This window comes from Rhopalosiphum padi, chromosome 2 (genome assembly GCF_020882245.1).
Source record: "Rhopalosiphum padi isolate XX-2018 chromosome 2, ASM2088224v1, whole genome shotgun sequence".
In the NCBI taxonomy this organism is placed as follows: Eukaryota; Metazoa; Arthropoda; class Insecta; order Hemiptera; family Aphididae; genus Rhopalosiphum; species Rhopalosiphum padi.
The window spans coordinates 6,856,246-6,879,283 of record NC_083598.1 but is presented as its reverse complement, the minus strand read 5'-3'; the positions used below and the strand labels follow the sequence as shown (position 1 = coordinate 6,879,283).

The 23,038-nt window shown below is 26.9% G+C and overlaps 1 protein-coding gene across 1 annotated transcript in view; it reads left to right on the top strand.

Moving 5' to 3' along the window:
- Positions 1 to 23,038, top strand: part of LOC132919425 (monocarboxylate transporter 10) — a 329,301-nt gene that overhangs the window by 4,484 nt on the left and 301,779 nt on the right. Inside the window, exon 2 of the mRNA XM_060981015.1 lies at positions 7,592 to 8,075. Within this exon, the coding sequence (XP_060836998.1) occupies positions 7,592 to 8,075 (484 nt within the window). The remainder of the gene's footprint in view (positions 1 to 7,591; positions 8,076 to 23,038) is intronic.

Below are 23,038 nucleotides of genomic sequence, written 5' to 3'. Positions count from 1 at the left end.
TCACATTAATGGTATTTCTAGTTATTTATTCGTTATTATTATTATTTTTGGTTAAAGACCTTGTTAAATCTTGAAAGCGAAATGTTTTATTGCACATTGGATTATGAGATTATACTGTTGATTTGGAACATCGAGAAACGAATACAATTTAACGTTATTTACAAGTTAAATGCTCTCCCGAGTGCTATTCAACCTTTTAAACGATAAAGAGGGATATTTTATCTAAAATTTAAAAGATTTACGCCCTTTCCTTTAGAAAAGCCGAATAGTTAATTATGTATGAACCGGTACTTATATAGTTGAACCTAAATTTTGATGGTTATGACTTATAACATTTGGTCATGCATTATTATAATATATATGTTTAAAATTTATTAGGTAGGCGGTACTTTGAAGTTAAAATAAATTGTTTTTGCTTTTTGGGTTATCGTAGAATTAACTATAAGTATTTTTTTACTTATGTGCCAGAAATATTTACTAAAAAATTTACCAACAGATTTAAATAATACTATATATTACATCACTATTACTTATTAGTAATACATCATTACATCGTAGGTAGGCATATTATATTTAATTTACTTAATATGTACTTATTTACATAGAATAATCCTATTTTATACAAAAAGTGTTTTTTCCTAAGCATGCTTACTGAAATTCTGAATTTTTGAATTTTTTAAATATACCTTAAAACCATATTTTCTAATTTTTGGGATTTTTGTACTACTTAAGGCAGTGATTATAAACTTTTGTATCATGGCGATACATTATCAAAATAATTCATAGTTTGCGACACAATAAAAAAATAAAAATAACAGGTAATATTTAATTTTAATTGGTAATGTAAATTAAAAATAATAAAGAAAAACCATGACATATAAAATAATTATGATTGTCGATAACAGATAATTTTTTTTTAATTATCATAGAAAAATTAATAAATCAAATATTATTAAATTAATTATCACAATATTATTAAATACCTATTGATTTTTATAAATCATGTAAATAATATTTGTACATTTTGTGTTATTTTATATACTTCGTGTTACACTTGGACTTATTTGACTGCACACGGGTTGAAATTTTCAAATAACAACCTCTTTTTCTACAATAAATTATTTAATAGATAATTTTTTTGAAAACGTTTTGGGATCAAAAACAAATTTAGATCAAATATTTTTTGAGTTATTTAACTTAGTGTATTAAGGATAATAGTTTCGTGATAACGGACTTGGATGATATGGAACTTTTGTCAAACTGAAAATTTTAATTTATTAAGAATTATAATTTATAAAAACTTATTAATACTAAGTCCGATATTACATCTATTATATATATATTTTGTACTATTGTCCTTAAAATAAACATTTTAATAACTAAATAACTACTAACATTTTCAAAAAAATTATCCACTAAATAATTTATTATAATAACGGGGTTCTCATTTGAAAAACAGAAGTTTGTATCACCACAGAACACTCTTAAGTTATACAATAAATCTCATGAATTTTAAAATATAGTCTTTAAGTATGTATATTTACAAATTAAAAAAAAATCCAATTTGAATATTATTAAACAAAGAAATTAGTGAGCATATTTGGTGAATCATCCTATAAAATTAAAATATAATATTGTTTAGTATCTATTAATATTTTTATTCATCTATAAGTCCAGTGACATACAATATAAAACATACACATACCTGAATAATAAAATCTACAAAAATAAATAATATATTTAGCAATAATAAAAATACAATTATTATTGGGCATTATTTTTGTAATATTAAATATAATATGTAACTAATACAACCTTGAATTATAATTTAATTTGGTTTTTGCTGACTAATATATTGTTTATTTTTCTACTGTATTTTTCAATAAATTATATTTAATATTAATGTTTTGATTGCATAAAAATAAAAAACTAAATGACTAAGTAGAAAGTACGGATTTAGACTTTGTACAGTATTTTGACACACTATTTACATAATATTCTTCACTAAATCGGCTTCAGAGAATATCTAAACATCCATAGTCCTTATGCAAAATAAATATAATACTGTTGATATATATATATATATATATATATATATATATATCGTGTATCTATATGCATAATAAATATATATACATTATACGAATTGCGAACGTGTGTTTTAGATTTATAGTTTGAACAAACACATATTCGTCTCGTTGTGATGTATAGACGTGTAGTTTTAACTTTTATTGATAGAAAAGATTTGGTACGTTAAACTTTAATACTGTTAATATATTTTAGTAATATATATATATTAAATTTCTTCTATTGAGTAATGATTTGAATGAATCGATGTAACATATTATAATACGTTGGTCACGCGTATATTTAACGGTACCTATTGTAAAATAATATCGATCGTTTCGTGTAAATAAAACAATAATTTTAATAGACAGTTAAAATATAGGATAAAACAATAAAATACTTCGTGGTGTATATTTATCGTAAATTGTAAATATTTAAATTTATAATGCTTTGAAATATTTTAATAGGCGTCAAACGTTCTGTCTTAGTACATTTAAAATGCATCAATTTTGAATAGATTACAGTGAAAACATTTTAAAAATGTCTAACTCAATACGTTAGTAACCTACCTTTAATATTATAGTTTTGTGCATTTTTCGTTGTAAAAAATGGGTTAGCAATATATTGTGGTTTTAGGCGGTTTTATTAGTGACCGAAATGTATTTTTAAACGGCTCAGGATTGCTTTAATTGCAATATCTTTATGTATTATACCATAAACAATAAATTATCGTATTTCACGTCGGAGCGTGCGATAGTTTATACTTAATATGCAGAGCACTGAAATAAACCTTCAACACATAAAACTTTTATATACGAGTCACAACTACCATTTAACGGATAGGCATTTTTTTTTAGAAACAATAATAATAATAAACAAATAGAAACTGTAACGTGCAAATTTAATATAAACCCCAAATTACACGAATACGGTTGTTTTCATTTTTTTTTTTTTAGGTCATTTCTATTCAAAATTATTATTACATTAACAATATTAAGTATACCATAATATTTATATTAACCGTATAGTCCGTAATATTCGAACTAATGGGATACCGCGCTCTTATCATAACGCATAATTATACTGCACACTCAAAAGTGTTAGGTAAGTACCTATACTCTGTTTGATTATGCAGCTGTTGGCTTTCAGCAGGCTGCGCTGTGGATCACTAAAATCTTAGTACTGCAGGTGATTTGTCTGATTCTGTAAAAAAAAACTCGATATTGGCGCTCGTTTGGTGGTATTATCTTTGTTTGAATATTTACTATAATGTATAATATAGGATGCAGTATCCATCTACCAATCCAACGCCATTATCCGTCTCAATAGTATCAGCAACGAGGGAAAAATAAATAAAAATAGGAAAGTGCGAACGACCGTTGAAAATTCAAGTACACGCGCATATTTCCATTCTAACGCATCATGCACATATATAATACGCATATTATTATGAACATTTGATCAGATACCTATAAATAATATTATATATTTTTGTTTACAGTGCGTTTATTTTTATACGAATCAGTCAATATTTATCTAAACTATTTCGAATCACAACAATTTAAAAACGGTATTTTTTCACCAAGTACGTCTTTGTACAACGTATATTGTTTACCAGTGACAATAATTTTTTGAGTTACCGTCTGAAAATGAAAAGATAATAAGTTATATTTATACAGAAAATACAATGGACGAGATGAATTATTTTGCGATTTGCAAGTAGACAACGTGTATAATTTTGCAATATTCAAGTATAATATTATACGTACGAACATAAAACATACGTAATACAAATATAATATATACGAACTATTCCATATTTTATTTACACCGAAATAGACTTATTGTTTTACTCGAATTAATATTTTTATAAATGTACTTCATCGGAAGCATATTATACACAAACGCAGCTGTTATTCATTTCACTTTTATTACACATTCGCGGTTTCGTTTACGTCATTATAACTACAACAAAGTATCAAAGTATTTGAATTGGCTGGTGTTGAAAAACGTGCGTTTGTTTCCAATGTATAATATCGTGTATTAATAAAGTGCACGTACAATAATATTATAAACACTAAATACACGAAATTATAAATTTTCGATTGCAACATTTTTGATTATAAATCATAAATGATCAAATAACTACTATACGATGTCGTAAACATATAGTTGTTGAAAAACAATTACGAATCTATATAAGTTTATAGTGATTTACGTTAAATCTAGGGTGTTAACGCAAAAGAATTAAATGGAAAACATGAAATAAATTTAGTTAAATTGCAGGCATTGGAAAAGTTTACCAAACTTTATTCTGATAGTATTGTTATAGATGTAATTATTATATATGATTATAACATTAGACTCGTGTATACATATATATAAACGTGCGACACATTACTGCGTGGGTATGTTTTTTTCTAGTAATTTTACACAGAACTGCTGCTCATACTACTTGGAATTTCCATATAGTGTAATCTCATAAACTTTGATGTGGTTGTTATAGAACGAGGTCACGTTTTCCGAACTGAATGATGTTACCTATAAGGTTTTTGTTAAGAATACCATCGTGACTATATAATGTAGTATATATTTTGATTAATAGCCAAAACTGAAATCTTAAAAAAAAATTGCCCCCAAAACACGTGCAGTGTTCAATACATATTCCAAATTATCATATTATATCTAATAAAATGTGTATCAATTATATCTAAATAATTTACTGATTTATTGTACATCGTGCATGGCTATGATCCCCGCAGTCTTCGTTACAATAACTACGTATGCTAACATCTTTTAGTGCTAAAACTCAAAGTGGCATAACTAAAATACACGGAATTAGGGAAATATTATTTAGACAAGGAGGTTGCAAGTTGCAATGCATTTTAGAATACGTCAACGTTTGTGAAAATAATTCTATTAAAATTATGTTAATTTTGTGATGGGAAAAATTGCACGAAAAAAATGGGGCACGTTCTATTATAATATTATAATATTGTTTTATATTTAGTTCACACTCAATTTTAGTGTATTTATATTTACAGAGAAATGTACGAAAATATGTATGAAGAAATTATAAGTCCCACAGATAAAGCTTGCATTGCGTTGGTGTATCTCATATATTAAATTTTTCCAATAAAAAAAATAAAATATCAAGTCGTTCGAGTTTAATTTTTTGGAATGAATTACTGTTGTACCATACTATTTATAAATCGTACTAAATACTTTTTGTCATTTTAATTATACAAACTTGACATACATAGATTAAGTTTACGATCCTCTTAATGTGCAACATAATACTAGTAAACAATAATGTCTACTTTTCGTATTTAATCTAGCTGAAGTTATAAAAATTTATGGTGTCCAATACTGTCCACTGCTGCGTTTGTAGTATTCTTTAAAATTTTCAATATCATTTAACACCACGTAAAAGGAATCGCGGGTTACCGTACAATAATTATAACCTTATCATTACCTAAAAATTGCATATACTTAATACCGATTATTAATGATGGTCGAGCAATGGTTAGACAATAATGTATAAACAAACAATTTCATTTTACGTGCAAATAATAATATATTGAGCAACGCTTGATTATGTTGTTTGGCTGATCATCAAACGCGCGCAATTGAAAAAACAGATGTACGGTCACGTAGAAATGTTCTAATATTATACGAGTTTATTGTCGGTTGGTAGTAAGAAACTATTTTTTAGAAATTGGTCTACACTCTATTGGTGCTATGGCGAAAAATATTTTAACAGATAGCTCCCAATGACGTGAATGATTCGGTTTACCATTCAATCTACCGTCCAAATGCGGATCAACGCCATTTATCTGAGATCGCTTGCATTCGCTTCCTTTTTATGCACCTACCCGATCGACAGTTGCGTTATTCGCGTTGTTTGCGATTCAAACGGAGTCGCCACGATTTCGTCTACTGTCCATCACGCTCCCGCGCGTTCGCACTATAGTATAACCACTGTAAACTGTGCTAGTATCGAGGAATGTATTCGTTGATTGGAAGCTTTAATCAATTCCACGCGCCACTATACGATTAAATAAGTAGCCAGCCGATGACGGCGGACCGCCATTATGACTTCGACCGTTGTTCATTGCAGTCACAGGTACCGATGAACGGCTATGGCGAGAGAATCGAACGAATCGCGTTGTTTATCAGTCGATAGTAACGGCCGGAGACGGTACGCAGTGATGCTTGTACTTTATATATTTGCGACTGCTACGAACTCCGTCAACGAGATATCCGAATAATTTTTAGAACGCCAGCTAATGCACTTTGTAGTGTTTTATCATATTGAAATTGTTAAAAAAACGTTAGGTTTGCTGTGATTACTCTATTAGCACATATTATTATAAAAATTATAAACACAAAACAAATAATTTATTATATAAGCTTTTCTTTTGTTTTTGATCTATGTAAATTTTCTTGTTTAACTTTAGAAAACGCCACACACGTTTGTGGGCGTTCTGTTAAATTTTTTTTATTAGTTAGTTATATTTTTTTTTGAATAATAAACATCATTTGCCGCTATTAAAGTCATGTGATATGAGTTATTTAGTATATCCAATATTGTATTACTTGGATTATTTGATGAAATATGATTTCAAGAAATATTATTAAATCATTCCAGATTTTTATTTTTTCAAACATGAATTCAATAGGGGTATATTTTTTTTTTTTTGAGGGCTTGACCTACTTGATATACTATAAATGCCAAACGATCGTATTTCAACTGCTCGTCTTCGAACATCTGATATGCCTACGTATAGTTCCTGCTAGTTTTTACTACAGTGTATACTACCTAAAAGGTGTGGCTAAATCAATACGTTCCAGCTGGATAAAGTTTTAGACAAAAACAAAATAGATAGGTCCTCGTGAAAATAACCTCATAATAACCGCCGACGAGGTCGATTGCTGCCTGTCTCTCGATCAGACATATTATATATCATTGAGCAATTTCGTTTTATAGCAATTTAAGATTCTACAAATAAAAAAATATTTTTAAAAACGTTAATACAGTTTTGAAACGACGAGTGTCTTATGTTAAACGGATCAATTCATTGGATATGTGCAGTTGATAGGTAGGTTAGATTAAGTTCGCCCGTATTTAAAAAATCAACTAATAAAACATTTACGATAACATTTCATTGGTGTTGTTGTAAAATGTATCGGTGTAAATTGTGTTACTAATAATACCTCGTATATTATAATAATAAATCCAATTACGCAATAATAATACATTATTCGGTATAAACAATATCCGTTGTTGTTCTAACCTCATTTGGAAGTCAGCAAAACCAAAATAGATGGATATTATACAATTTGAGAATCACACTTAAGAGACTATCTACGTCTTGTTGTTGTCTCAAGACTAAACCGACTTTAATCGGTATCCAACGCGCACAGACAAAACAATTCTTATCTAATGCGCCTACTGTACGCGATTTTCTGACATTTCTGCGGAATCTACGGACATTGTCTATACGCGTTCTCGTTGTTTCAGGTACCGTACAACGCCATCGTCGCCGTAGTGCCATCGCCGTACGGAGGCGGCGCCGCGGCCGCCATGAAGTTGGACGGCAACATGAACGTGATGTCGCGGAGCAACACGTGGCCCGTGGTGGTGGTCCGCTTGGAACACGACGGCGGCGTGCACGTGACCGACAACGGGCCGTCCGACGACGGGCCGTGCACCGCGGTCACGGACGACATGACCGGCTTGTTCGGTGTCGGCGGCGGCGGCGTCGGCGGCGGCGCGGACGTCAACGGCGCCGGCGGGATGGCGGCCGACACGTGTCCGCTGGCGCCGCTGTCCGCCCGCAAGCGGGCCACGCTGCAGCGGCACTACTACCCGGAGGGCGGCTGGGGCTGGGTGATCGTGGCCACGGCGGTGGCCGTCCACGTGCTCAACCACGGGCTGCAGCTGTCTGCGGCCGTCATGCTGAGACCCGCGGCCGTAAAGCACGGACAACCGGTCGTCAATACAGGTCAGTCGGCGAATATTTTTATGCGTAATAATGATAATATTATGTTTTTATAATATCATTATTTGACGGTGACGATATCGAGTGGAGGCGACGCCACCGACCCTTCTAATTATCGCTACTCTGCCTGAAATTTGTGCGAAAACTCGATTTTGAAAAAAGAATTTTTTTTTTTTGTACTCGACGTTTTAAGCGGGCCGAGGATTACATCATTAGGTCCTATACATTGGTAAGAATCACTGAATCGGCAATAGTATTTAATTTAATACAACTCAAGTATGTCAACAAGTATGTCTTTAGTCTTCGCGAATATTACACGGCAACGATTTATTATTCGTTTATATTTAACGCTCCGATAAGTGATTACATTTTTTGTATTATTCATTTAATAATAGGTTTTTTAACTAAAATAATAGTTAATAAGACAAAGGTATATTATGTCGATGGGAATTCGGATCAGATAAGTGTAGTATACATTTTCAATGTGCAAAATGGCCTCTTCACTAGGTGTGGTTAATATAATTTATATATCTATATATATATATGATCTATTAAAACTATCTTACAAATTAGAAAATTGTTCTTAATTGTGTAAAAAAAAAACATAACATAGACGCATAACTCTTATAGTTAATATATTATAGTTACAACAATATGCAAACGAATCCTATTATTAGCAAATATTATTAGTTAGATGTGGTTTCAAAGTTTTCAAAATAACTTTATATAACTTATATTAAGTATTATAGGTATACGATCTATATTATTATGGTAAAATAAATAAAAAATAAAAGTTGTTTGTGTCATTTTGAATATTTAAAGCATAGATTGCTGAAAAAAAAAGAAATTCATATTATACAAGAATGTATTTTTGTGATGAATTTAAATGCTGACCAACCATATATTACACAGGCATATTATTTAGCGATTACGTAGGTATAGTTCGTTTCGAGTTGTTACATTGTAGGTACATAATAAAGTAATCCAACCCGCAATGTTTTATGTGTCGACTGCTTTGTAAAAAAAGTATTTGGTCTGAAAATTAAAATAAACTGGCCTAAAAAGTTTTTGAGTACCCTACAAGAATTGACGATTCTCTAGAGCTGTTGAGTCGCAATTAAAGTCCGTGTAATCGTGTAACCGACTTCCAAAGTACAGGTATATTACAATACCAAGTCAACGTAATAATTCTATAACGGCAACATTATAATTTACGAAACTCGTAAAATTTTTAATCACGTCAACCCATAATATTTTATACGCGTGACAAACCTGTGAATAACTTTCAAGAAAATTTGACGTCGTGCTGGGTTTTTTTGTAATTAAAAATTAGATTTCTGTAATTTTCGATGAAATACGCAACATAATATTAGTATTTGTCATTTTTGACGTATCACATTGTGTTTTTTATGATCACGTATTGCTCTCATAAACATCCACGTAAACTATAGCTACAATTCCACATCCCTGTCAATTCATCGTTTACATAATATATTATACGTTTAACGGATCACTGAAACATTTACTAAAAAATATAGTAGTAAATAATACAATATTTTTTTTCTTTCAAAAACATGAATAACGATTTCTATCATTGTATGGGTTATATTTGATCTAGAATGATTAACTATCTTTGTACCATATTGCCTATAGGATTTGTTTCGATTAAATTTAACATGATCATATCTTAAACATTTATAATATATGCGCATAACTAAATGGCTCCTTTTTTTATAATATATAAAATTATATCTTCAAAATTACTATTGTTATCTATTATTATAAACATATATATATATACTATACTCACTGTTAGGCTCACTACAATGTATACAAATAATACTTAATAACTAATAACGATATAGAACAAACATAATGATAAATTAATAAATGTTTTACCTAAAAATTTATTTTAAGTCAACTTAAATTAGATTAAAAGTTTTAACGAGTTGGCTGTAGTCAGTATTCTAATAGTTGGAGCGAAATAACTGTAATTTTGGCGGTAGGTAGAAATGTAAAATGTATAACATACACGAGGGACATTTAAAGGCATTAGACTCAGTAACTATCAGGATAGTCGATTTGATAATTCAATAATTTATGGGGCCAAAGTATTTCGTTCAATTTTCTACCTTTTTCCAGGGGTTCAACATCAAATTCCAGTGCTAATTATTCAAGAGATACATTTGTTTTATTTCTTTTATGTATATGTAATCGGTTCCGAACACGTTCAGTTTTGATTATTAGATGAGTTTGGTAATGGTTTCAAATAACTGGGCCGTATTTTAAAATCAAATAACCTGAGAAAAATATAAATATGTAGTTTGGATTTTTAACTTTGAAGTAATTGTATGAAATTCAATACACGAAGAACCTTATTGCATATCATATTATATAAAATTTATTTAATATTTAATATTAAAAAAATCGTTTGATAGTAATATACCTAAACTTTTATATGCAATACTACTACTAGATAAGAATTAATTAATTTTATAATTTAATTTTCGTAGATAAAAAGTTGTTTTTTGAACATTATTCTGATTTTACACTTATCCGTTTAATGTGTATCACGAATACAATTAATTCAAATCAGATTGTAACTTAACACAATCATTAATTGAATAAATTGGCAAATTATGTTTTGGGTCGTTAGCAAAAATTAAGAAGTTACAGTTTTTAAGAACATCGGTAATTTTATTCATAAATAATAAAAAAAAGAAAAAGCCGACAGATGACTTACCGGATATAACATTAATACTCGACGAGAATTTCCTAATTTAACTTGTTGAGATTTATAATTTAAAAATGATGTAAACCATATTATTAACATTGGTCCAGAAATAACACTTTATCCTAATTTATATTTTTAACAAAATAGATAGATCTGCACTATTAAAAGCTCTTCAAATGTAATAGTGTAACTGCCTGGGGTCACCCTTACTAACTATTAAAACATTGTCAATATAGTTAACTAGTCAAATTTTTATAGTCGATTTAGCATAGCAAAAATCATGTTGATTACCTATCCAAAATTATATTAGATGTTATAATTTTTTTCTAGGGTTTTTGGTGGTCTACTAAGGCGTTGTATAGGACGATAATTATTATTAATGTTGTAAATAGTGCAAAATGTTGTACACTATAAAGTTATGAAATATCGAAATATTACGATAAGAATTATTATTCTTATTATTGTCATATTATGAAATGTTTTGTTTATATCGTATTTTAAACGTTTAATAAACAAAATAGTTGTTACATCTGTTTAGAAATAATATTTTTATGGTATTACAAAAAATATGGGTAGTAATATATTAGTATTATAGTAAATTAATTGATAAGATTTTAAGAGTATTATTTAAGATATTAGGCTAACCAACTAATAGTAGGTGTATTAACTCCAATTCATTAAAGACGGTTACAACGAAAATGTCAAAATCACGGCGTAACCTATGTATATGTCGTTCCCACAAGGGTACAATATTGTAATACAGTTCAGGTGTCATGTTAAAGGCGAAAACTGTGTGTGGTATGTCTAATACTAACCAAATTTTCGGTAAATAATCAAAAAATTTGTAGGCAGTTAATTAACTCGTATAAGTTTTATTTATTTTTATACTAACTAACAAATAAAACGGAATAAGGCATGAAATGCATTAAAGAATATTAAAATGACTAATTTTTAAATGTATAGTGACAAAAATATAAAAAGACAATAACCATTTAAGTATAATACATAAATTAGTCAATTCAAAATTAATGTTTCCACTGATTATCAAAATACACGTATTAATTATAATTGTTTAGCTTTTAATTAACAACCGCTAGAAAAATTCAATTATATAAATTTTCATTGTATTTTTCATTGGACTCATTATAAATATTATAAATTAAAATGCATAATGCATATTATATACTCTGAAAATAAGTACAATTTTAAAAATGTCAATTAATAACAAATGTATGTAATATTACTATAAATAAATAATATAATTTTCGAAAACATTATTTTTGATGTCTAATCGAATTTAAAAAAAAAACGGTATCCCGAATTATTTGTTTGCGGTTGATTTACGGATCAGAAATACAGATAAATCATTATTTTTTTTAACATTCAAAAGAAATTGTTTAAAACCAGCCTGCTATCAAACAATAATTATACTCCCGTGATCACATCAATTACATTACGTGTTGTCCTCCACCCCATTCAAATGCTTTTTCGCACACAATTTCAAATAATATTCTGTTTTAAATTATTATACGCTAAAAAATGATATATTATCCAAACATTACCTAAGTCACGTGCAATATGGGATCACAACTTTTGAGCGAAAATCTGGAAAGTTAAATAATTTAAATATATCTATCTATCCGTGCGCGCACAATCTTCTGAACCTATGAAGGTCATTCTTGGGTGATGGTGGTGGTAGGGTAGTGTATGCCCTTTACTTCCAGACGTGACAAGCGTCGTTAGAAATGCATTGACCGGAATCGGTAACAATACCCGGAAGACGCTTGTACCGATCGACAGGACGAGATGACCGTGAAGTCGTAGAAGGCTATTTATGTCGTGCATTTTATAACGTCTGTTAATAATAATATTCAAATCGGAATAAGGATCCTACAAATAAAGATAGGGTTGAATAAACATTTTTTTCAGAGAGTTTAAGATAAATCGTTTTCTTTTATTTTAAACTACATTAAATTTACAGCTTTCATTCTAAAATTTTTCAATGATTTTAGTATATAGTATGTATATCAATGTTTGAAATGTGGACATCGACATTACTATGATATAATATGGACCACGTCGCGCGTGTCACGATTGAAATGTTATCGTATTACTTGTACATGTTTGTATCCTACTCATCCATAATATGTATACAGATGTTTCATAAAACATGTTCATATTTTTATCCACTAATATTAATAATACATTTTTATGTTAAACTCCTGAATTTGAATAAATATATTATTAATGGATAAAATAGTTTATTTAATGAATCATCATCTACATTCTACATAATATATATATCGATACCTGCTAAAATCGGATTCAGAACTCACGAGGATTTCAGTGAACGTTCGGCATAGAGGATATTCATATACCTATGAATTCCGGGATGGAATATTTCGAAGTATAAATGTATAAACGTATTGTTCATATAATTCATAATTTATTATCATGTTTACTTTTTCTTTTTCGCACTGAAAACGATTTAATATTTCTGTTAGGATTTTGTTTTAGTTTTTCCGATAGTTATTTACTGTGAATTTTCAATCGTGTTGAAATCGAAACCTTTTTTATTTTTTGTATACAGCTAACTTGTCTTCCATAAAGTTCGGGGCACAAGTGCAAACCACCCTCATCGTAAATCTGTCAGAAAACCATGCATGAAATACATAATATAGCATAAGTACCTACTACACATTACACAAGATAAAAATGTACTTTACATTTATATATATATCTTAATTAATAAAATATATGTATTATATTATTATGTCCTAAAAAACCTATTGAATATACTTTTAAAATTATCAAAATAATTAATCAAAATAAATTCTGAACATTTTGAAATACATATATTAATAGAATTAGTATTGAATTAAAAAAATTGTTTTAAAGCAGGTACATATATTTATTATTATGTTTATTTACAAACTATTAGCACATATAACTTTTCAACTCATTTGACTTGATTTTAAACGAATCAATATGAGTGAGTTGTAATATAATCAAAATCAATCATTAATCTACCTTTGAAATGGATCCAGTTTTAGAGAAATCTTTATAAAAAGTACAATAACGTATTCAAATGTACATACGATTATGTATGTAGGTTAAAGACATAAAAAAAAGAATCAAACTTCGATATCTAAGTTAAGTATAATTTTTATCATACATATGTTTATTATTATTATTTATTGGTGTAAATTACACTAGCCAATGATCGATTAGTGTATACTATATTTTATATATCTTATGTATGGATGTATGATTCTGTTCGATAGTTGTATATTTTGAACTATTTATAATATTTGTTTTATAAATTTATAATTTAAATTAATTCCTCTGATAATATTATTCCTCGTAAAGAAATTCACTTTTAACGTTTATGCACGGTAACCACTTATTGTACAGCATTTATTTGATTTTATGTTTTGAGAAAACAATTATACATTTTTAATTAATAACAATGTTTCTAGCAAACAATAAAAATACAGAGTGAAAATTGCATATACTTAAAAATTTGCAAACATACAATATATTATATAATTTAAAACTGTATTTACAAAATCTTTATGTAAAAAACCTTAATTTGGTATAAACAAACTATATTTTAACCAAACAATAAAAAAATGCAAAATCATAAAAATATCTGCCCGATTATGTAAATAAAAGTGATTAATAACGAATAATATTTGGTCCGAGCTTTCTGGAAAGTCTTAGTGTCATACAATTTTTGAATCTGACCATCAGTTTAGTTCATTGGACACTTGTTAAGAGAATATAACGGATTGACTCCATATATTTTTATAAATAAGCGTACATGATTATATTTATATTATAATGCAATAATACATTAATTATATAATATTTAAACTGTTTTTATCTTGTTTTATCACTAGTTTTTCATATAATACGTTCCCTTTAAAATTACGTTTGGTTTTATCTCATTTAACTATATATTTTATGTTAACCAGTAATCATAATCCATTGTTGTGTGTATCATGTACCTATATACTTTGCAGTTTACAGCAGAATATTATAAATTGTACGCTGATATGGACATTTTCTTCCACAGTTTTCTAGAAAAAATATTTAAATTTCAATCGACGGTTGTCAAATAAATAACTTTGTTTTTAAAAATATAGACACCGTAAATGGTTTTAGATACTGAGCGGAACGAAGAAGATATTGCAGGTTTTGAAGTTATGTGTATTTATTATTTATATTCTATTTTAAAAATCATTCGGGACTGAATGAAGATGTTTAAATTTTTTTAGATCAAAAATATGACTTTTAATATGGCAGAATAAAAAGACTGTCTATAACATTTACATTTTAGTCTCATGTTTTAAAAAAAAATATTATTACATTAATTCAAATTATGTTCAACATGTTTTAGATTATGAGCGGAGCGATAATTGTATTAGTTTTAAAGTTATATATTATGTGTGAAAAATTTCAAGTACTTTTCAAAATAACCGTTAAAAAAAAAATCTATACATATTCAATTAAATCGATTTTGTTTTTTTAGTGTAACTCAAAATCTAATAATAAACTATTGATATTTGAAATCTTCACTAAATTTTTATATCATGATTATTTCTTACATTGGATATAATTATCTAAAAATATTTATTATTTTTAAGGTATTTATATCACGAACCTATTCATACCGTTTTACGGTAAGTCGGTATTTTTAAGCTATTTATAGATATAAATAGCTTATTATATTTGATATTTTAAATTTTCTTTTAATTATTTTTCTACAAATATTGAAATAATAATGAAACATAAATACATTCGTTTTTTATCAACGTTGAAGTTTATATTTTTACGTCATTGAATTGGACATTTACTCGTAAAATGGCTAATTATTTTAAACGATAATTGATAATTTGTAGTGATTTAAAAACGAGTAACCATGAATTTTCTTATATGAGAAGACATTTTCAAAATATCTAGATTAGTTTTTTTATGTTATTAATAATAACTAATTATATACTTATTATACCTATACTATTATTCTATTTGTACTGTTGCACGGTATACTATCTGTAATGATTCAAAAGTTAATAACAATAATAAAATATGGTATTAATACATATTAAATAATTATAACAATAAATATTGGTATTATAAAAAATGAATGTAATTATTTCAGTAAAAATTAAATCTATCTACTGGTTAGGTTATACCAATAGTAAAATAATTACGACACCATCACAATCACCCACTGCCATTGATGACCCAAAGTTAATCAGCGTTTGTGAAGGTTTTGAGCAAGTCAAGCCCTTCCCTAGCGACCGGTGGGAAAGTATAAGACCGGATTACAGTAACAACGGAGATTATGAAGCAACCGGGTGAAATGAAGCTCGGTGAACGAAAATTGGCGACGATGTGATCGTTTCGTTGAAAAAACTATTAGGTATGCGGACTGTATGTAACCGGTATCTAAATTATATAATTGTTAATAATTTATTAATTAATATAAAATTCGATATACCTACAAACTGCAGACATTAAAACATTATTTGAACGATATTATTTTTATTTGTATACCTAAATAAATAAATAACGGTCGCAATTGTGCCGTGTAAGACGATCGTGTTTTCGTTAGTTTTTTACTGTACACTTTATTATTGGTTTGAATGTTTAAAACTCAGAGCATTATATCACGTATCGTTAGTCAACACCCAACTTGGCGTAGCGTTTTAACGACGTGTCTTACGGTAAGGCGGTATTATAACTAAAAATTTATTAACAGTAATATAAAATGATAAAAATATATATTATTGTAATTATTAAAATATAACATTAGTAGTATAATACATGTGATGTTTTCTAGAAAAACTAAATCAACCTACCGTAAAACCAATAGTAAGATAAATAACTCTAATAGTAATACCAAAGTATGTATTCGTCTCATGAATTATACATTGTAATATATGAGTTGTCTGAATCTAAATTTAATACATCCATTACCTAGATTGATATATCCGACACCTACTGTACTCCAAAGCAGTATTTCCTTTTTTTTATTTTGAATGTATGAATACTTCCGAATTCATATTTGATGTATTATAAATTATAATACAAAACAGACTTGTGACGAATTGAGCACTCTTTGTACTGTGCACTGATACGTTAATTATTTTTACATTTTTATTACATAATTATTATATTATTATTTTGAGGCTAAAAATTTCAATCTGCTTACTGGTGAATATCATGAGTTGCAATACATATATATATAGATTCGTGTGTATACAAATGTATACTTCAATGATAGTGAAATTTTCTCAAGACATGTTTTTGCATTTATAATGAAACAAGGCACGTGCGTGAAATACCATATAAATGAATGAAAACCCAAAAGGGTTGGTCAGTCATCAAATCTAAGATGGTGCCATTGACACGGATCCGGACCAAAATAATTGACATTCATTAAAGGAATTGACGTAAGGGTCATGAACATGATGATTTTATTTGTACAATTTAATTTGAATACACAATCATCAATAATTATTTATCGCACATTTTAATATACTTAACGTAACCACATCTATACAATAATTATAGTTTACTCACAAACAATTAGACGGATCAATAAATAAAATAAACAATATTATTAAGTATAATATTATATAAACGTCAATGTGAGTATTTTGTGATAAAAATTAAATATTCATTAGTATGCAAATTGCAATTTTCTTGATACATTTTGAGACTTGCTGTAGTTCAAATTTTGTTGAGAAATTGTGAATTTTTATAATATTATTTTATTGAGATTTTAGTAAATTGCTGGTCGATTATTTTAACTAAACTGAATAAGTTTATTTGATAATTTTCTTATAGTTTCTAAAAATATTCTCACGGTTGTAATTGAACGATGCCGTTAACTTAGTTAAAAGTTAAGCTTTAGTATAGTACAATTGTCAATTATTATACATGTTCAGTAAAACTTTTGTCATAGTCAAATACTCAAATACAGTGATTGGGTTACTTGGATATTCGTTTTATTTCCCTTATCTTAGTGCAGTATATAGTATTATTCGTCGTGACGTTAAATTTGAAAGTAATGCTAAAAAATTATATTGATAAAACTGAATTTTCTGACATTTCTTTAACATTTATCGGACGTTTATCGGTCGTTCTACTATAATGTTCAAAGAAACTACTTATTTTATATCAAAGGACCTCTTCAAAATAACATTTGGGCTCGATTTTCAATACATAAATGTTTTACACGAAAAGTTCTGGAACACTTTTTTTCTAGAAAAATCTGTTTTAACCATATCCATTTAATTGTATTAATAATAAAAAACACTGTAAAGCCAATTTGATACGTTTTTATCATTTTAATATTAGAATTTAAAACCTGCGAATTTGGTTTAATACTTTTTATATAACTTAAATAAATGAAGAAATGGCATGAAATATATGTCTTAGTGTTTCTTGATTATAGAATCGTATTGTAGCAATCTATTTACGATGGAAAATAATGTATTTTTATTTTTAATCAACTAACGATAGTAACTAACGATAATAAATGCCTTAGTTGGTTCAAATATATTTTCTCTATTTATATTAATTATGCCCATAGTGAAATTATCTTCAGGTATAAAAAAATGTTTAACAGATTTAAATTATATTTAATTACTTCACATTATATAAAAAATTCGCCACTTAAGTGGCGCTTCAACTTTCAAACTTAATAACCTAAAAATAAATATTTGATAAATAATTTCACCAAACTATAGTTTTGTAAATGCGCTTGTTTTTTTTTATTATCTTTATGGTTTATATAACATTATTATTTTTTACTACAAAAGATGTACTATTACAATTAATATTTATAAATATTTTTTTTTAATTCTCATATTTATTTTTAGATGTTTTGGGACAATGTTGATTAAAAAAACAGTTTCGTGTTTTTTCAAGGTCTGCAAACACATTTTTTAATACGCGACTTTTTAATATATCTATATATATATAGTTAAATGTATTATTTATCAAGCATTTATGTTTAAATAAGTTATAATTTGCGGGACAAAAAACACATTTGTATGATAATATTTATGTTATATTTAAAATTATAAACAACAGGTGTATAATTAAAATATATTTAAAGAAATTGAATTTACAAAGTTAAAAATCGTAATGCATTAGGTATTTTTATTTTTATTTAAATTTCAATTAAAAACAAACATTTTAAATAATTATATATTATAGTTTATAATCAAATCCGTCGATTAAAAATTGTATAAATACAACTTTTAATTTTAAATCTAGATAAAACTAATTCATACTTCAATTTGTACACTTCGACAAGCCAAAGATATTGAATTGGCTGAGATTGGGCATTTAATAAAATATTTGTTTTTATTTTGAAATAAATATTACAGATATATTAGCTTAATCACTATATTATAAGAACATATTTCGTATGTGTTTGGAATGACTATGGACTTTAACTATTAGATAATTTAGATAAAATACTAAATAGAAAATAATTTCTAGTTCAATCTATTCGATTAGCATATTATTATTATAAAATTGTTTTGTGTACGGTGCTGATATCGAGGTACACAATATCAATAGTCGGACGTGTTTATCGGCAGATGCACTACTTTGATTGAGAATCGATGTTAATGCAATTGTAATGTTTCCGTCATTGTAGTAAACACACATAAACACACATGTATAATATTATATTATATAATAAGCGTAAACATTTGCTTTGGATTATGATGATGACTAATGTTTTATATTGTTGATCATGATCAGATTAAATGTCAAAAAAAGAATAGACATCTTCAAAAAAATTCGTTTAATTCAATCTTGTTATAGTTTTTAATTTATTTTTAATTTTACAGACATTAATGTTTTAATATATTAAATTATATTTGTTAATATACTACGCTTTAGATGATATAAACTACTTATAACAAATTGGCTTGTGTATAAACAAACACATTTTTTTTAACACGTTTCTTAACATTTATTATTAACTTAATTTTTGATATAAAATAAGGCATAAACAAAAGTTAAGAAGTTTATTGACACAATGTTTTCTCCTAAAACGTATGCGGCGTATATTGTGCAACTTCCAGTTATATCGATTGCTAATAACTGTTAAATGGCTGGGAAGTAAACCAACTATTACTAAAAGGAAGAACAATATTTTCAAAAGTATCTTAAAATTTTATTTAGTCACATGTTCTCTTCTAAAATGTCAATATAAAATAAGTTAATAAAGTTTATAAAAATAAAAACTGCTTAATTTCGAAAAATTGAATACTATACTAATACTTAATTCAGCTATAAAATTAAAATACTGCGAAATAATTGCAAAAAATTTTATTTATTTAATTTTTCTTTTATGATTTTGTAAACATTTGAACTAATAACAGAATGAACCAAATTGATATAACTACGTAAAATGTTTAGAACATTCTTCCTATCATGAAAACAAACCAGAAATATTTATTTTTATATGTGGGAAAACTAATGCTTTTCGTGTGTCCAAAATATAATTTTAATTGTATGATGGCGATACAAAAAAAAAAATGAAAAATGATGTAATTATAAATAAATATAATTTATTATTTCGAACATATATTTTCCAATAGCTATACATATCTAAGAGAATATAGTTGTATTGAAATTGAGAGATAGGAGTGATATTAATATATATATATATATAAATATAAATATTATACCTTTTTTTTTGTCAAATGATGTACAACGCGGATATACAGCTAGGCGTCCCATGAGGATTTGCTAATTAAAAGTAGTGTATATATTCAATTACCCCAACAATTCAAATTAGTACGCTTTCGTGAGACTCAGAGATCCTGTAACATTACAAAGTAATTCATTAGATGTCTAATATTTTGAGTCAGGTAAGGGAAACATTACTCCTCTGTAAAAAAAAACAATTTGACATATTTAATGAAACTCACTGTGGCTAAAATATAAAATAACTGGTGGAATAGTAAAAGTTAATATAATTTAACTTATAATAAGAAATTATTTAAAATTAATTATTTATTCATATCAAGCGAAGGAAAAAGTTTTCATTTTTATAATATTGTATATGAATAATAATTATTATCATGTTTTGGTTTAAAATATAAAGATTTTATTTGTATGAAGATTATCTATTAAAATTATTTAATAACGATTCTGTTATATTTATTTTTAAATTTTTACAATTTAACAAAAATCAAAACTCATAATGTTAAGTATATAATTACAATTTGATTTATAGTTTTACCTTCAATTAAAAATTTGAATTCACAGTAAACTTTTGTGTTCTTAACTTGCAAGATTTATTGAAAATTATACATCAAATATATTATGAAAATACTATATAGATATGTACATATTTACTGTGTAAAACTGTTTATAAAAGCACGCGTACAAAATGTTTGTCGTTAAAGTCCAAACATGCAAAAGGAAAATGGTTTGTACGTGACTAAAACTTTGTTTGTCAAAAAATTTTCCACCTTGATTTTGTACATGTAAATTTATTACTATGTATTAATATAATATGATTGTTCAATAAATCTAAAAATGAAAAAAATGAATTTCGTTAAATAAAATAAAGCGTTGAGTAAATAAATCAAACCTAAACCTCGTGTAAAATAATAAAATAAATGATTAATTAATGTATATAATATTATACAATATATAATAGATATATAACTTTTTTAAGAAGTGAACGACAATTTTTTTGAAAATTAAACAAAAATACATTTTATTGAAATGATATTTTTTTTTACAAAAAACTGTTACATTTTTTTAGAAATTTACGTGCTAAATCATACAAAAGTGTTGCGATATAAAATTGTTTACTTTTTCAATAGATAAAGGGATAAAGTATAATAATAATTTTACAATATGTTTTTGAGTTTAAAATTTGTGTTTCGAGTTTTTTTTCACTTCTTTAATTACACTTGACGATTTGATTTTTTTCTTTTTTGAGAATCAAAAACATTATTTTTATTCACTGACGGAACGCTAGTGTATATGGCTTATAAGATTCATATGCCCTCTGTCGTCAAGGCAACTTTATTATACGGATTCTGATACAAGAGACGTTAGAAAATTATATATATATATAGAAGATATATATTATTTTCTTCTCATTTCGGTATTTTTTCACACCAAAAACCTCGAATACCATGACGTGTAGTACGTGTGTGGTACACTTTGTTTTTGGTAAGTCTAGTTTAGAAGTCCACCGAGACCCGTTTATATCAGACTTCCGTCATGCTTTTATCTATTGGGAAACATTGCCCCGAAACCCATAATAACAGACCATCGCGTTTGTAAAAAAACGAAGCTAAATCAGAAAAATAAAATGTAATGTTATTGTTTTATAGGCAAAATGGTTTTCTGAATATATAAGACAAGCGATTTTATATCTTCGAAAAACTTAGTTGAATTATACAATTGTCATTTGGTTATATTAAAATTATGTACATTTATTTGAAACGATTTTATTTAAAATGCATTCAGTTTTATGCACTAAAATAAAATTACCTAAATAATATCCGAAGAAAAAAAAGTTAAGTGTATCGATTAGTTTGGTACTTATTTATTGAAAATACAATTGCTTAAAACATTTAAACATACTGTATAATTTTAAAGATTTCGATTTTAAATTAATAAGCCAACTACATTGCATTTCTAACCGTGTAATTCTGTCTCATAATTCAATATGTATATATGTTATACACAAAGAAGTAATGCAGTAAGTAGTGCTTTTATTATTATAATATTATAATTTATTGTATTGCATAATATAATCTGTGCTTAAGTTAATATTTTATTTAATGAGAATTAATATGAAAATATATTATGAAAAATAAAAATATAAAACCAACGGTATTCATTAGTATTCACCAGGGCACACGTGCATAACGTTTTTTAATGTTTTAAATGTTGGAATATATTAAAGATTTTACGTTTTATTGTTAGTGTAAGACTATTCAATTATTTTCCAAGACAAATTTCATTGGTGAATTACACCGATAGTAAATAATATAGAAGCTTATAATATTATATTCATGTCACAAGTTTCAATAGGTACTTTATAGTATTCTCGTTTATTTAATTTTACAGTGGATTAAATATGGCATTGCATTTAGTTATTTTTGTTGTGTTACACAAAGTTATAGGTATAAATTATTATGTGTAATATTATAAAGATTTTTTTTTT